The sequence below is a fragment of the Salmo salar genome, chromosome 01 (genome assembly GCF_965601325.2).
Source record: "Salmo salar chromosome 01, fSalSal1, whole genome shotgun sequence".
Lineage (NCBI taxonomy): Eukaryota > Metazoa > Chordata > Actinopteri > Salmoniformes > Salmonidae > Salmo > Salmo salar.
In genome coordinates, this window is record NC_138291.1 from 113,467,122 (window position 1) to 113,485,071 (window position 17,950).

Here is a 17,950-nt window from a genome sequence, read left to right on the forward strand (position 1 = left end):
AATGATATGAGGCCCACGGTACAGTAGGTCTGTTCTCCTACTGTAACAGGAGGAACGTTTATTACAATGATATGAAGCCCACGGTACAGTAGGTCTGTTCTCCTACTGTAACAGGAGGAACGTTTATTACAATGATATGAAGCCCACGGTACAGTAGGTCTGTTCTCCTACTGTAACAGGAGGTACGTTTATTACAATGATATGAGGCCCACGGTACAGTAGGTCTGTTCTCCTACTGTAACAGGAGGAACGTTTATTACAATGATGACATATTTTGAGAAGTTCAAGGGTTGTGTTATGGTCAAATATATTCTGCAGCACCAACTATTCAGTCTGATGGATACAAAATGAGCCTCTACGAGTGTATTATGCGGTACAATATTTTCATAAATACATGAATATACAGTATGGTTAAAAACATGAAACCGTGTATTAATTGATAGATGAATTGATTGATTGACTGACTGACATATCCACCCTGATGATTGATTGATTGATTGATTGATTGATTGATTGACAGGGCCTAACCTGATGTTGAGTGGGGTCTCCAGTCTCCAGTCATGAGAGCAACACCTGGCGCTGACAGTGATGTCATCCGGGCAAACTGGGCTGGCAGCATGGGTCCCATCAGGCCCTCCCAGGTGGCAGTGGATCCTGCAGGTCAAACAACAGGGACAGGGTTAGTTACCAGACATATCCTGCAGGTCAAACAACAGGGACAGGGTTAGTTACCAGACATATCCTGCAGGTCAAACAACAGGGACAGGGTTAGTTACCAGACATATCCTGCAGGTCAAACAATAGGGACAGGGTTAGTTACCAGACATATCCTGTAGGTCAAACAACAGGGACAGGGTTAGTTACCAGACATATCCTGCAGGTCAAACAACAGGGACAGGGTTAGTTACCAGACATATCCTGCAGGTCAAACAATAGGGACAGGGTTAGTTACCAGACATATCCTGCAGGTCAAACAATAGGGACAGGGTTAGTTACCAGACATATCCTGTAGGTCAAACAATAGGGACAGGGTTAGTTACCAGACATATCCTGCAGGTCAAACAATAGGGACAGGGTTAGTTACAGGGTTAGGGTTAGGATCCCATGGGTTAGGCCCCAGGTTGCACGGGACCCTCGGTTGTACATGGCGTGACAATAACCATAGGAGTTATCCAGACAGAAACACACAAACAGACAGATCTGGGACCAGGCTACTGGTAAGGGATGGGCTTGGGTAGTGAGTCGGCACAAAGGCAGCCCCACTACATGAAACCCAGTCGGCCGGCACTGTGTGTGAAGCTCCTGGGACAGCCGGTGGAGTGGTCACATCAGTTAACTCTCTAGCACCCTGGATTTATCCCAAAGAGCACCTTATACCTATATAGTTCACTACTTTAGACCAGGGTACAAAGGGAAAATGGTGCTAATTAGTATGCACACTTTGTGTTTCAGCTACTGGCTCATATCTACTGGCTCATATCTACAGGCTCATATCTACTGGCTCATATCTACTGGTTCATATCTACTGGCTCATATCAACTGGCTCATATCTACTAGCCCATATCTACTGGCTCATATCTACTGGCTCATATCTACTGGCTCATATCTACTAGCTCATATATACAGGCTCATATCTACAGACTCATATCTACTGGCTCATATCTACTGGCTCATAACTACTGGCTCATATCTACTGGCTCATATCTATTGGTTCATATCTACTGGCTCATATCTACTGGCTCATAACTACTGGTTCATACCTACTGGCTCATATCTACTGACTCATATCTACTGGCTCAGAGCTACTGGCTCAGATCTAGTCAGGCCAGGTCTATGTAGGATAGGGCAGTTGCCTTGTTAACGGATATTATGTTTGAGACAAAACTTTGATAGACACACACACAGTGCACGTCCATGTTTTAAATGTATGTCAATTCCAAAGTGTTTTGTCTGTAATGTCTTTTGGGTGATGTGTCAGACCCCAGTAAGACTAGCTGTCGTCGTTGGCCTCAGATAATGGCGATAATAATAAATAAAATAAATAAAAATCAAACATATTCAAAACTGTATCAGAAACAGCGTGGTAGCAATCCATCTGTATGCCAAGTTGAGACAACTCATTAAGTTAAGTTACCTTTATAACTGATTATAACTAAAGATACTGCATCACATCAACTTCATTATCTACAGTAGATTTTTATTTTCCCTTTATTTAACCAGGCAAGTCATTTAGAATACATTATAATTATTATTATTTACAATAACGACAACATATTGATTGCAGAGTTTCTTTCAAAGCAGATCATTTAAAAAAAATTTTTTTTTACAAATGTCAACACAGCTTCAGGTTCATTTTGCAAAACGCAACGGTCTCTTTTATATTCCACCCATCCCGTCTGCCTGCTGAATTCTCCCTGATAAGTGCAGTTTGTTTGGAAAGGTTAATTGTGTTTGGAATTAGCCAAGGGTTGATGAAAATTACCCGAGCTCAGTTAATCCAGCTGCTTGTCTGCCTGTCTTTTATGAATATGTATTTTGTTTCTTTTTGTCTGTTGTCAAAAGGCTGGAACAGACATGTATAATGCAAATTAGGAATTTTATAACAATCACTACAAAAACCCAGCAACAACAACAACAAAAAACACACCACAATGTGGAGATACAAAATGTTTCCACAAAAGTCAACATATTTCAACTTCATGATAACAATCAAAACATTAAATTGTACGAAGTTTGCTAATGTTGTACAATTGTTTAAAGTGGTGTGTGGACTGCTAAGCAATCAACCCACAATAGGAATAAAACAGCCATGCATTCAAGGTCTGGGATACGGTATGTTCAATGGAATGGCTGAGTGTCAAATTATACCCCATTCAATATATACTGCCCTTATCACTGAGGGTAAAAAACATTAAGAACACTGTCCTAATATTTAGTTTCACCCTGTAGGTAGGCAGGACTGGGGTCAGAATGGAGAGGACAGAGATTCTGCTCTTTTCTAGAACCTGTAGGTAACATATTATATGGTCTGTACTTGACATGTAGGTTTCTCACTTATGGATGGCACAAACTGCATTATGGGGGAAGCGAATGGGCAGGTTGTATGTAAATGAAATACTGTAGTATTTACTATAGTTAAAAAAAAAGGGTAATGTTTTTGAGGACTGTAGTCTTTTTGCGGACATTACTGTAGTATTTACTATAGTATTCTACAGTATACTGCAACATTTTATAGTAAGTACTACACATGATCGAGGGATACTACAGTGTGTAGTATAGTATTCTATAGTATATTACAGTTTACTGCAGAATTCTATAGTATGTGTTAAATTGTAATATGTTTTAATGTGGGGGTATAACAATACATTGTTATACCCCCACATTCACATTTATACCCCCACATTTATACCCCCACATTCAATTATCAGCCATCCAATTATTTCACACTATTCACAGACAGTAAAAGCAATGCAGAACAATAAAAAAAGCTCAAGAGTGGATATCAGTAATACCAGATTACAGCCGGGACACGTTTATTATGCTCATTCAGAAGAAGCTCCAGTCCAGCGTTTAGGGCTTGATGTGAAAACAGCCTGCTGACTACACCATAGAGAACCATGAACAGGCTTAGTTCCGCATCCCAAATGGCATTCTTTACCCAGTGTGCACTATGTTTGACCAGGGGACTATAGGGCCCTATATATAGAGAATAGGGTACCATTTGGCATGTGTTGTTAATCTCCTTAATTCCACTGAGACTACTCTGTGCTCTGTAGGAGGTCTCTTCAAGGATCATGAATACCACCGCTGTGTGATCTGATTGACCCAATTTAACACAACTCCCACGTCAGGCTAATAGGACTACCTATGAAAGACTGACTGTCACAGTGACGGGAGTGTTTCTGCATTCCAAGTGGCAACCTATTCCCTATATAGTGCACAACTTTTAACCATGACCCATAGGGCTCCTGTCAAATATAGTGCACTATATATAGGGAATAGGGTGCGATTCCGGACGCACTCTATGAAAGTAGTCGAGAAAGTCTCTGATCCGAAAGATTATTCTTCTGAGGAGATAGCAGCAGCTATTGATGAAAGTCTGAGATGAGAGGAGGCCTTGAGACGACAGAACACCCCATCATAGATCAATACCATCTATTTTCTATTCTGATTCTACTTCTATGGATCACGCTGTCATAAAGTCATCTTCACGCTCTCAAAGACCAGAGGAGAGCCTGATATCATCATGGAGCAGCGAGACGTCTGTCTCTGGCTGCATTCAGGGCGTAATATATCGAATTTAGCAGACGTTTTCATCCAAAGCCACTTACAGAGATCGTGTACGTGCATTTTATATATTGGTTTCCCCCCCCCACCGGGAATCGAACACACAACCGTGCCGTTGCAAACGCCTTGTTCTACCAACTGAGTCATACAGGACCAGGTCATAGCGTGTGGAAATCAGCTGGTGACAAACGGACTGACAGAGAGAGGAGAGATGAGAGAGGAGAGAACCCACACCCCGCTGGGAACAGCCAGGTCTTCAGTACACCACTCACACACTATCAGATTGATAATGTGCTGTTGGTTGTCTTGTTGTATAATCAGACTTGCGACCCAAATAGCACACTATAGTCCCTATGTAGTGTGCTACTTTTGACCAGCGCCCTATGAGCCCCGGTTAGTAGAACTGCACTATAAATAGAGAATAGAGATCCATTTTGGACACAGACTCAGTCAGAATGGAACGGTGCCACCGACCAGGAGAGATGGATTTGGGCTTTAGAAATATAAACTCCTCATAATCTGCTTTACTTTAATACATTCTTCTATTAATAGATGCAGTTCGTATGTTGATAAATATTGAATGACAAAATGCTCCTCTGTAAATACCCACCACCATTACAGTCAACATGTAAATACTGGTTGCTTCCCAAATGGCACCCTATTCCCTACAAAGTGCACCACTTTTGACCAGAGCCCTATGGAACCTATAGGTTAACCATTAACTATATGTGAACATGAACTACCATGTTGCCATGGGATATAACAGCAAGGGACCTCTCCTCCAGGCTTTACACTCTCTCTATGAAAACAGACAGAAAACGCAGTGTAACAATGAAGAGGACGTACTGTATGCATTTCAGTATTCTGCTACAATTAACCCTCAGGCACTTATCGTGGGCGTGTTGTACATTAGCAAAATACATAATGCAGTATTGGAATGGAATTCAAATGAAACTGAAATAAAAGCACTGAAAGTAAATAATAATTTCCAAAGTATGGCATAAGTCAAGGATTTAACTGGGCTGCTGTCCCGTCTGGTTCTGCTTTTAATCATGGAGATACAGCTTCTATATGTTGTACCACTGTATTTCTCTCTTGCCATTTGACAAATCAACTGTCAAATGACCTAACATCACCAAGACTCGATCTGTGAAGTTGTCAGCTCCAACTGAAATAAGCCTGAATGGAAATAAAAACACATGCCTTGTAAATTTGCAAAACGCGTCTCTGACGTTTAGCACCGCTGACTTCTTTTCCGTCTTTAAATCGAGGAGAACATTTAATCTTGTTTTTGAAATACAGGCGTCATAACAAACCACATTTACTAGACTGGGATCAACAGTATTATCACAGATGTTCAGACTGCAGAACATTTTAAAACACTGAGACACTCATCTAGATTTAACGTCTAACAGAGTAAAGGATTTAACATCTGACAGAGTAAAGGATTTAACGTCTGACAGAGTAAAGGATTTAACGTCTGACAGAGTAAAGGATTTAACGTCTGACAGAGTAAAGGATTTAACGTCTGACAGAGTAAAGGATTTAACGTCTGACAGAGTAAAGGATTTAACGTCTGACAGAGTAAAGGATTTAACGTCTAACAGAGTAAAGGAGTAAACAACAGGAGAGACTGCCCTTGATTATAAACAACAGGAGAGACTGCCCCCTGAATATAAACAACAGGAGAGACTGCCCCTGATTATAAACAACAGGAGAGACTGCCCCTAATTATAAACAACAGGAGAGACTGCCCCTGATTATAAACAACAGAAGAGACTGCCCCCTAAATATAAACAACAGGAGAGACTGCCCCCTAAATATAAACAACAGGAGAGACTGCCCCTGATTATAAACAACAGCAGAGACTGACCCCTAAATATAAACAGGAGAGACTGCCCCTGATTATAAACAACAGGAGAGACTGCCCCCTAAATATAAACAACAGGAGAGACTGCCCCTGATTATAAACAACAGGAGAGACTGCCCCCTAAATATAAACAGGAGAGACTGCCCCCTAAATATAAACAACAGGAGAGACTGCCCCTGATTATAAACAACAGGAGATACTGACCCCTAAATATAAACAGGAGAGACTGCCCCTGATTATAAACAACAGGAGAGACTGCCCCCTAAATATAAACAGGAGAGACTGCCCCTGATTATAAACAACAGGAGAGACTGCCCCCTAATTATAAACAACAGGAGAGACTGCCCCTGATTATAAACAACAGGAGAGACTGCCCCCTAAATATAAACAACAGGAGAGACTGCCCTCTAAATATAAACAGGAGAGACTGCCCCTGATTATAAACAACAGGAGAGACTGCGCCTGATTATAAACAACAGGAGAGACTGCCCCTGATTATAAACAACAGGAGAGACTGCCCCTGATTATAAACAACAGCAGAGACTGCCCCCTAAATATAAACAACAGGAGAGACTGCCCCCTAAATATAAACAACAGGAGAGACTGCCCCCTGAATATAAACAACAGGAGAGACTGCCCCCTAAATATAAACAACAGGAGAGACTGCCCCTGATTATAAACAACAGGAGAGACTGCCCCCTAAATATAAACAGGAGAGACTGCCCCCTAAATATAAACAACAGGAGAGACTGCCCCCTGAATATAACAACAGGAGAGACTGCCCCCTAAATATAAACAACAGGAGAGACTGCCCCTGATTATAAACAACAGGAGAGACTGCCCCCTGAATATAAACAACAGGAGAGACTGCCCCTGATTATAAACAACAGGAGAGACTGCCCCTGATTATAAACAACAGGAGAGACTGCCCCCTAAATATAAACAACAGGAGAGACTGCCCTCTAAATATAAACAGGAGAGACTGCCCCTGATTATAAACAACAGGAGAGACTGCCCCTGATTATAAACAACAGGAGAGACTGCCCCTGATTATAAACAACAGCAGAGACTGCCCCCTAAATATAAACAACAGGAGAGACTGCCCCCTAAATATAAACAACAGGAGAGACTGCCCCCTGAATATAAACAACAGGAGAGACTGCCTCCTTAATATAAACAACAGGAGAGACTGCCCCCTAAATATAAACAACTGGAGAGACTGCCCCTGATTATAAACAACAGGAGAGACTGCCCCCTAAATATAAACAGGAGAGACTGCCCCCTAAATATAAACAACAGGAGAGACTGCCCCTGATTATAAACAACAGGAGATACTGACCCCTAAATATAAACAGGAGAGACTGCCCCTGATTATAAACAACAGGAGAGACTGCCCCCTAAATATAAACAGGAGAGACTGCCCCTGATTATAAACAACAGGAGAGACTGCCCCCTAAATATAAACAGGAGAGACTGCCCCCTAAATATAAACAACAGGAGAGACTGCCCCCTGAATATAAACAGGAGAGACTGCCCCCTAAATATAAACAACAGGAGAGACTGCCCTTGATTAGAAACAACAGGAGAGACTGCCCCCTGAATATAAACAACAGGAGAGACTGCCCCTGATTATAAACAACAGGAGAGACTGCCCCTGATTATAAACAACAGGAGAGACTGCCCCCTAAATATAAACAACAGGAGAGACTGCCCTCTAAATATAAACAGGAGAGACTGCCCCTGATTATAAACAACAGGAGAGACTGCCCCTGATTATAAACAACAGGAGAGACTGCCCCTGATTATAAACAACAGCAGAGACTGCCCCCTAAATATAAACAACAGGAGAGACTGCCCCCTAAATATAAACAACAGGAGAGACTGCCCCCTGAATATAAACAACAGGAGAGACTGCCTCCTTAATATAAACAACAGGAGAGACTGCCCCTGATTATAAACAACAGGAGAGACTGCCCCCTAAATATAAACAGGAGAGACTGCCCCCTAAATATAAACAACAGGAGAGACTGCCCCTGATTATAAACAACAGGAGATACTGACCCCTAAATATAAACAGGAGAGACTGCCCCTGATTATAAACAACAGGAGAGACTGCCCCCTAAATATAAACAGGAGAGACTGCCCCTGATTATAAACAACAGGAGAGACTGCCCCCTAAATATAAACAGGAGAGACTGCCCCTGATTATAAACAACAGGAGAGACTGCCCCCTAAATATAAACAACAGGAGAGACTGCCCTCTAAATATAAACAGGAGAGACTGCCCCTGATTATAAACAACAGGAGAGACTGCCCCTGATTATAAACAACAGGAGAGACTGCCCCTGATTATAAACAACAGCAGAGACTGCCCCCTAAATATAAACAACAGGAGAGACTGCCCCTAAATATAAACAACAGGAGAGACTGCCCCCTAAATATAAACAACAGGAGAGACTGCCCCCTGAATATAAACAACAGGAGAGACTGCCCCCTAAATATAAACAACAGGAGAGACTGACCCCTGATTATAAACAACAGGAGAGACTGCCCCTTAAATATAAACAGGAGAGACTGCCCCCTAAATATAAACAACAGGAGAGACTGCCCCTGATTATAAACAACAGGAGATACTGACCCCTAAATATAAACAGGAGAGACTGCCCCTGATTATAAACAGGAGAGACTGCCCCCTAAATATAAACAGGAGAGACTGCCCCTGATTATAAACAACAGGAGAGACTGCCCCCTAAATATAAACAGGAGAGACTGCCCCTGATTATAAACAACAGGAGAGACTGCCCCCTAAATATAAACAACAGGAGAGACTGCCCCCTAAATATAAACAACAGGAGAGACTGCCCCCTAAATATAAACAACAGGAGAGACTGCCCCCTGAATATAAACAACAGGAGAGACTGCCCCCTAAATATAAACAACAGGAGAGACTGCCCTCTAAATATAAACAGGAGAGACTGCCCCTGATTATAAACAACAGGAGAGACTGCCCCTGATTATAATCAACAGGAGAGACTGACCCCTAAATATAAACAGGAGAGACTGCCCCTGATTATAAACAACAGGAGAGACTGCCCCCTAAATATAAACAGGAGAGACTGCCCCTGATTATAAACAACAGGAGAGACTGCCCCCTAAATATAAACAGGAGAGACTGCCCCTGATTATAAACAACAGGAGAGACTGCCCCCTAAATATAAACAACAGGAGAGACTGCCCTCTAAATATAAACAGGAGAGACTGCCCCTGATTATAAACAACAGGAGAGACTGCCCCTGATTATAAACAACAGGAGAGACTGCCCCTGATTATAAACAACAGGAGAGACTGCCCCTGATTATAAACAACAGCAGAGACGGCCCCCTAAATATAAACAACAGGAGAGACTGCCCCCTAAATATAAACAACAGGAGAGACTGCCCCCTAAATATAAACAACAGGAGAGACTGCCCCCTGAATATAAACAGGAGAGACTGCCCCCTAAATATAAACAACAGGAGAGACTGCCCCTGATTATAAACAACAGGAGAGACTGCCCCTTGAATATAAACAACAGGAGAGACTGCCCCCTGAATATAAACAACAGGAGAGACTGCCCCCTGATTATAAACAACAGGAGAGACTGCCCCTGATTATAAACAACAGGAGAGACTGCCCCCTAAATATAAACAACAGGAGAGACTGCCCTCTAAATATAAACAGGAGAGACTGCCCCTGATTATAAACAACAGGAGAGACTGCCCCTGATTATAAACAACAGGAGAGACTGCCCCTGATTATAAACAACAGCAGAGACTGCCCCCTAAATATAAACAACAGGAGAGACTGCCCCCTAAATATAAACAACAGGAGAGACTGCCCCCTGAATATAAACAACAGGAGAGACTGCCTCCTTAATATAAACAACAGGAGAGACTGCCCCTGATTATAAACAACAGGAGAGACTGCCCCCTAAATATAAACAGGAGAGACTGCCCCCTAAATATAAACAACAGGAGAGACTGCCCCTGATTAAAAACAACAGGAGAGACTGACCCCTGATTATAAACAACAGGAGAGACTGACACCTGATTATAAACAAGAGGAGAGACTGCCCCTGATTATAAACAACAGGAGAGACTGCCCCTGATTATAAACAACAGGAGAGACTGCCCTTGATTATAAACAACAGGAGAGACTGCCCCCTGAATATAAACAACAGGAGAGACTGCCCCTGATTATAAACAACAGGAGAGACTGCCCCTGATTATAAACAACAGGAGAGACTGCCCCTGATTATAAACAACAGGAGAGACTGCCCCTGATTATAAACAACAGGAGAGACTGCCCCTCTAAGATTATAAACAACAGGAGAGACTGCCCCCTGAATATAAACAACAGGAGAGACTGACACCTGATTATAAACAACAGGAGAGACTGCCCCTGATTATAAACAACAGGAGAGACTGCCCCCTGAATATAAACAACAGGAGAGACTGCCCCTGATTATAAACAACAGGAGAGACTGCCCCCTGAATATAAACAACAGGAGAGACTGACCCCTGATTATAAACAACAGGAGAGACTGACCCCTGATTATAAACAACAGGAGAGACTGACCCCTGATTATAAACAACAGGAGAGACTGACCCCTGATTATAAACAACAGGAGAGACTGCCCCTGATTATAAACAACAGGAGAGACTGACCCCTGATTATAAACAACAGGAGAGACTGCCCCTGATTATAAACAACAGGAGAGACTGACCCCTGATTATAAACAACAGGAGAGACTGACCCCTGATTATAAACAACAGGAGAGACTGACCCCTGATTATAAACAACAGGAGAGACTGACCCCTGATTATAAACAACAGGAGAGACTGCCACCTGTTTATAAACAACAGGAGAGACTGCCCCTGATTATAAACAACAGGAGACACTGCCCCTGATTATAAATAACAGGAGAGACTGCCCCTGATTATAAACAACAGGAGAGACTGCCCCTGATTATAAACAACAGGAGAGACTGACACCTGATTATAAACAACAGGAGAGACTGCCCCTGAATATAAACAACAGGAGAGACTGCCCCTTGATTATAAACAACAGGAGAGACTGCCCCCTGAACATAAACAACAGGAGAGACTGCCCCTGATTATAAACAACAGGAGAGACTGCCCCTGATTATAAACAACAGGAGAGACTGCCCCCTGAATATAAACAACAGGAGAGACTGCCCCCTGAATATAAACAACAGGAGAGACTGCCCCTGATTATAAACAACAGGAGACACTGACACCTGATTATAAACAACAGGAGAGACTGCCCCTGAATATAAAGAACAGGAGAGACTGACCCCTGAATATAAACAACAGGCGAGACTGCCCCCTGAACATAAACAACAGGAGAGACTGCCCCCTGAATATAAACAACAGGCGAGACTGCCCCCTAAACATAAACAACTGGAGAGACTACCCCCTGAATATAAATAACAGGAGAGACTGCCCCCTGAATATAAACAACAGGAGAGACTGCCCCCTAAACATAAACAACTGGAGAGACTGCCCCCTGAATATAAACAGGAGAGACTGCCCCCTAAATATAAACAGAAGAGACTGGCTCTGTAGAGTTCTGAGTCTTGGCTCTGTAGAGTTCTGGGTTCTGGCTCTGTAGAATTCTGGGTTTTGGCTCTGTAGAATTCTGGGTTTTGGCTCTGTAGAGTTCTGGGTTCTGGCTCTGTAGAGTTCTGGGTCCTGGCTCTGTAGAGTTCTGGGTTCTGGCTCTGTAGAATTCTGGGTTTTGGCTCTGTAGACTTCTGGGTTCTGGCTCTGTAGAGTTCTGGGTTCTGGCTCTGTAGAATTCTGGGTTCTGGCTCTGTAGAGTTCTGGGCCCAGATTCACAAAACCTTCTTAAGAAGAAATGTCTTCTTAACTACCATTTTATTCCTTAACTATAGATGTAAGAAGAAAGTTAAGTAAAGTTACTATTCATCAAAAAGGTTATAGGACATTTTCTTGTGCAATTTCTTTTAAGCAAAAAGTTAAGAAGAAATGTGATTCTTGAAAATAAAGTCCTTGGAAATATTCTTAAATCCATGATAAATAAACCCTCATCTTAAACTCAGGGGCAGTGAGAGAAAAAGCTCATGAAAGCTATTGAACATGTTTAATTCACTCACAATCTTCTACTGAAAGTCTCAGTATTGATTATTTTAAACCCAAGAACATGTTTTAGAACAGTAATCTCAGTAAGAAATATGCTAACATAATTGCCATTGCCTGCTAGACTGCTAGCTAAAACGGTTGCCTAGCAACAAACATCTTAAGAAGATTTGTAAGAAGATATTTGAGAAGTTCCTAAGAAAATCATTAAATCTTAAGATATTGTTGAGGATATGCACTTACGAACTATCTTATGAACTTTTTTCATTTTTTTCTTAAGAAGCTTAAGAAGCTTGTTTTGTGAATCTGGGCCCTGGGCTGTGGCTCTATAGAGTTTTGGGCTGTGGCTCTATAGAGTTTTGGGCTGTGGCTCTATAGATTTTTGGGCTGTGGCTCTATAGATTTTGGGGCTGTGGCTCTATAGAGTTCTGGGCTGTGGCTCTGTAGATTTCTGGGCTGTGGCTCTATAGAGTTTTGGGCTGTGGCTCTATAGAGTTTTGAGCTGTGGCTCTATAGAGTTCTGGGCTGTGGCTCTGTAGATTTCTGGGCTGTGGCTCTGTAGAGTTTTGGGCTGTGACTCTATAGAGTTCTGGGCTGTGGCTCTGTAGATTTCTGGGCTGTGCCCCTATAGAGTTTTGGGCTGTGGCTCTATAACGTTTTGAGCTGTGGCTCTATAGATTTCTGGGCTGTGACTCTATAGAGTTTTGGGCTGTGGCTCTATAGATTTCTGGGCTGTGACTCTATAGCGTTTTGGGCTGTGGCTCTATAGAGTTTTGGGCTGTGGCTCTATAACGTTTTGGGCTGTGGCTCTATAGATTTCTGGGCTGTGACTCTATAGAGTTTTGGGCTGTGGCTCTATAGAGTTTTGGGCTGTGGCTCTATAACGTTTTGGGCTGTGGCTCTATAGATTTCTGGGCTGTGACTCTATAGAGTTTTGGGCTGTGGCTCTATAGATTTCTGGGCTGTGACTCTATAGAGTTTTGGGCTGTGCTTCTATAGAGTTCTGGGCTGTGGATCTGGGACCATACAGAGTGGCTAAACTAATATAAAAACTAAACAAGCAATTTTATCCGAATCTCCCAAGGATGAGAAAAGTTAAACTGCGTTATCTTGTTTACACACTATTGTGGGATCACAAAGCCAGACAATGTGGTTTACAAAGACATCTGCTGAGTAGATATGGCTTGCGATCCAAATTGCACCTTATTCCCTATATAGTGCACTACTGTTAACCAGAGTCCCATGGTCGAGAGTTGTGCACTATGTAGGGAATAGGTTGCCATTGGAGACGAAGCCTAGGTACACTGGTGTAAATAATGTAGAGTTGATTATCAAAGGAGTGGGCCAAGGTGAGTCAGAACTGAACAGCTGGGCGAAGGTAAACTCAGAGAGATGACGGGACCAGAGACACAATGGTAATACTAGACTATACCACAATGGTAACACTAGACTATACTACAATGGTAACACTAAACTATACTACAATGGTAACACTAGACTATACTACAATGGTAACACTAGACTATACTACACTGGTAACACTAGACGGTAACGCAATGGTAACACTAGACGGTAACACAATGGTAACACTAGACTATACTACAATGGTAACACTAGACTATACTACAATGGTAACACTAGACTATACTACACTGGTAACACTAGACGGTAACACAATGGTAACACTAGACGGTAACACAATGGTAACACTAGACTATACTACAATGGTAACACTAGACTATACTACAATGGTAACACTAGACTATACTACACTGGTAACACTAGACGGTAACACAATGGTAACACTAGACGGTAACACAATGGTAACACTAGACGGTAACACAATGGTAACACTAGACTATAACACAATGGTAACACTATAGCACAAGGGCCACACTAGACTAGAACACAATGGTAACACTAGACCATAACACAAGGGTAACACTAGCACGGTCACTGGACTACCACTGGTAACACTAGACGGTAACACAATGGTAACACTAGACTATACTACAATGGTACACGACGGTCCAGGCACTGACTAACACAATGGTAACACTAGACTATAACACAATGGTAACACTAGACTATAACACAATGGTAACACTAGACTATAACACAATGGTAACACTAGACTATAACACAATGGTAACACTAGACTATAACACAATGGTAAAACTAGACTATAACACAATGGTAAAACTAGACTATAACACAATGGTAACACTAGACTATAACACAATGTTAACACTAGACTGTAACACAATGGTAACACTATAGCACAAGGGTAACACTGGACTATACCACAATGGTAACACTAGACCATAACACAAGGGTAACACTAGACTATACCACAATGGTAACACTATACCACAACGGTAACACTAGACTATAACACAATGGAAATAACCTTAGTTTTATCACTGTGAGTTAAGTATATAGTTTCTCACGAAATAAAATGAACAAAGCCCTTTTTGAATCTACGTTCAGGTGAATCTGTTTTGGTAATTACAGAACAGACCAGTACGTGTGGGTTGAAATGCATGGCTGAGGAAAAACATATTTCCCGAAACAAAAGGAAAAGGTTACAGGTACTCAACTCCGACTAAAAAACTTGACATTTAGATCCTGACAGACCCATGAAAGGTGGCATAGAAACCAGGACAAACATAACTTTAAAGGCTTATTAGCTCTACTTGTAAACCTCCCTGCATCAGCAGGGCAGCAGCCAGTCCTCCTACGACTGAGCCAACAGGGGTCTTGAGGGGGTCGATGGACACTATAAAGAACACTCCATATCACTCAGGAAACAGGACCCGCTGGCTCATAGATGGCACCCTATCCATTTAGATAGTGCACATCTTATAGTGAATAGGGTGCCGTTTGGGATGTATCCCTGATCACTCATAAAACAGGCTTTAGCCATGTCTCAGGGCCGAGCTTCAGCGTGTAAATCAGCTAGAAAGATGTGTCGGCATCGAGTAATTGCCTCTGGCCCCCTCCCAGTTAGGGGGAGTGATGAGCTCTACAGCAGTCTCACAACTCAATTGCTGGTTGAAAACTGTTTTCTTCCTCTCCCCAAAATATAGAATTTGTAGATAATTGGCCCTCTTTCTGGGACTCACCCAGAAACAGGACCAAGCCTAGGATAAAGGGAGACACTCAAGTTTTTTAATATTATATCTCTCGACACATTGATGAAAATAATCATGGCCTCTAAATCTTCAAGCTGCATACTGGACCCTATTCCAACTAAACTAATGAAAGAGCTGCTTCCTATGCTTAGCCCTCCTATATTGAACATAAGAAACGTCTCTCTGTGTCACGTCCTGACCATAGTAACATGTTATTTTCAATGGTGAGTAGGTCAGGGCGTGACAGGGGGTGTTTATCTTTGTTTTGTATTTCTATGTTCATGTTCTAGTTTTGTATTTCTATGTTGGTTTTGTTTGGGATGATCTCCAATTAGAGGCAGCTGGTCCTCATTGTCTCTAATTGGAGATTATACTTAAGTAGGGGTTTTTCCACCTGGGTTTTGTGGGAGATTATGTTTTTTTGAGTAGTGTTTGTTTCACCTCTGCGTCACGGCTTGTTGTTTTGTGTATTCAGTTTATTTATGTACTGCACAGTTTCACAGAGTAAGTAAAATGTGGAACGACACACACACTGCACTTTGGTCCGCTCCTTTCGACAACCGTGACACTCTATCCACCGGATATGTACCAAACTCACTTAAAGTGGCAGTAAAAAAGCCTCTTGAAAAAGCGAAACCTATACCCAGAAAATATAAAAAACTATCGGCCGATATCGAATCTCCCATTCTTCTCAAAAGAAATTGAAAAAGCTGTTGCGTAGCAACTCACTGCCTTCCTGAAGACAAACTATGTATACGAAACGCTTCAGTCTGGTTTTAGACCCCATCATAGCACTGACACTGCACTTGTGAAGGTGGTAAATTACCTTTGAATGGCGTCAGACCGAGTCTCTGCATCTGTCCTCGTGGTCCTAGACCTTAGTAGCTGCTTTTGATACCATCGACCCCACATTCTTTTGGAGAGATTGGAAACCAAAATTGGTCTACACGTACAAGTTCTGGCCTGGTATAGATCTGTCGGAAAGATATCAGTTTGTCTCTGTAGAAGGTTTGTAAGAGGACAAATCAACTGTAAATTTCAGTGTTCCTCAAGGCTCCATTTTAGGACCACTATTGTTTTCACTACATATTTTACTTCTTGGTGATGTCATTCGGAAACATAATATTAACTTTCACTGCTATGCGGACGACACACAGATGTACATTTCGATGAAACATGGTGAAGCCCCAAAATTGCCCTCCCTGGAAGCCTGTGTTTCAGACATAAGGAAGTGGATGGTGGCAAACTTTCTACTTTTAAACTGGGACAAACCAGAGTTGCTTGTTCTAGGTCCCAAGAAACAATGAGATCTTCTGTTGAATCTGACAGCATCTTGATGGTTGTACAGTCGTCTCAAATAAAACTGTGAAGGACCTCGGCATTACTCTGGACCCTGATCTCTTTTTTGACGAACATATCAAGACTGTTTCAAGGACAGCTTTTTTCCATCCATGTAACATTGCAAAAATCGGAAACTTTCTGTCCAAAAATGATGCAGAAAAATTAAACCATGCTTTTGTCACTTCTAGGTTAGACTACTGCAATGCTCTACTTTCCGGCTACCGGAATAAAGCACTAAATAAACTTCAGTTAGTGCTAAACACGGCTGCTAGAATCTTGACTAGAACCAAATAATGTCATCATATTACCCCAGTGCTAGCCTCTCTTTACTGGTTTCCTGTTAAGGCTAGGGCTGATTTCAAGGTTTTACTGCTAACCTACTAAGCATTACATGGGCTTACTCCTACCTATCTTTCCGATTTGGTCCTGCCGTACATACCTAAATGTACGCTATGGTCACAAGACGCAGGCCTCCTTACTGCCCCAATAATTTCTAAGCAAACCGCTGGCTTACTCCTATAGAGCTCCATTTTTATGGAATGGTCTACCTATCCATGTGAGCGACTCGGCCTCGACCTTTAAGTCTTTATTGAAGACTCATCTCTTCAGTAGGTCCTATGATTGAGTGTAGTCTGGCCCAGGAGTTTGAAGGTGAACGGAAAGGCACTGGAGCAACGAACCCCCCTTGCTGTCTCTGCCTGGCCGGTTTCCCTCTCTCCACTGGGATTGTCCGCCTCAAACCCTATTACAGGGGCTGAGTCACTGGCTTACTGGTGCTCTTCCATGCCGTTCCTAGGAGGAGTGTGTCACTTGAGTGGGTTGAGTCACTGATGTGATCTTCCTGTCCGGGTTGTGATCTTCGTAGGCTATACTCGGCCTTGTCTCAGGATGGTAAGTTGGTGCTTGAAGATATCCCTCTAGTGGTGTGGGCTGTGCTTTGGCAAAATGGGTGGGGTTATATCCTGCCTGTTTGGCCCTGTCCGGGAGTATTGTCAGACGGGGCCTTAGTGTCTTCCGACCCCTCCTGTCTCAGCCTCCAGTATTTATGCTGCAATAGTTTGTGTCAGGGGGCTAGGGTCAGTCTGTTATATCTGGAGTATTTTTCCTGTCTTATCCGGTGTCCTGTGTGAATTTAAGTATGCTCTCTCTAATTCTCT

At 42.4% G+C, this 17,950-nt stretch overlaps 1 protein-coding gene across 1 annotated transcript in view; it reads right to left on the bottom strand.

Annotated features, from left to right (window-relative positions):
* Positions 1-523: 523 nt before the first annotated feature.
* LOC106594748 (transcription elongation regulator 1-like protein) overlaps positions 524-17,950 on the bottom strand; it is a 361,745-nt gene continuing 344,318 nt past the window's right edge. Inside the window, exon 6 of the mRNA XM_082973099.1 lies at positions 524-654. Coding sequence (XP_082829225.1) covers positions 524-654 — 131 coding nt within the window. The remainder of the gene's footprint in view (positions 655-17,950) is intronic.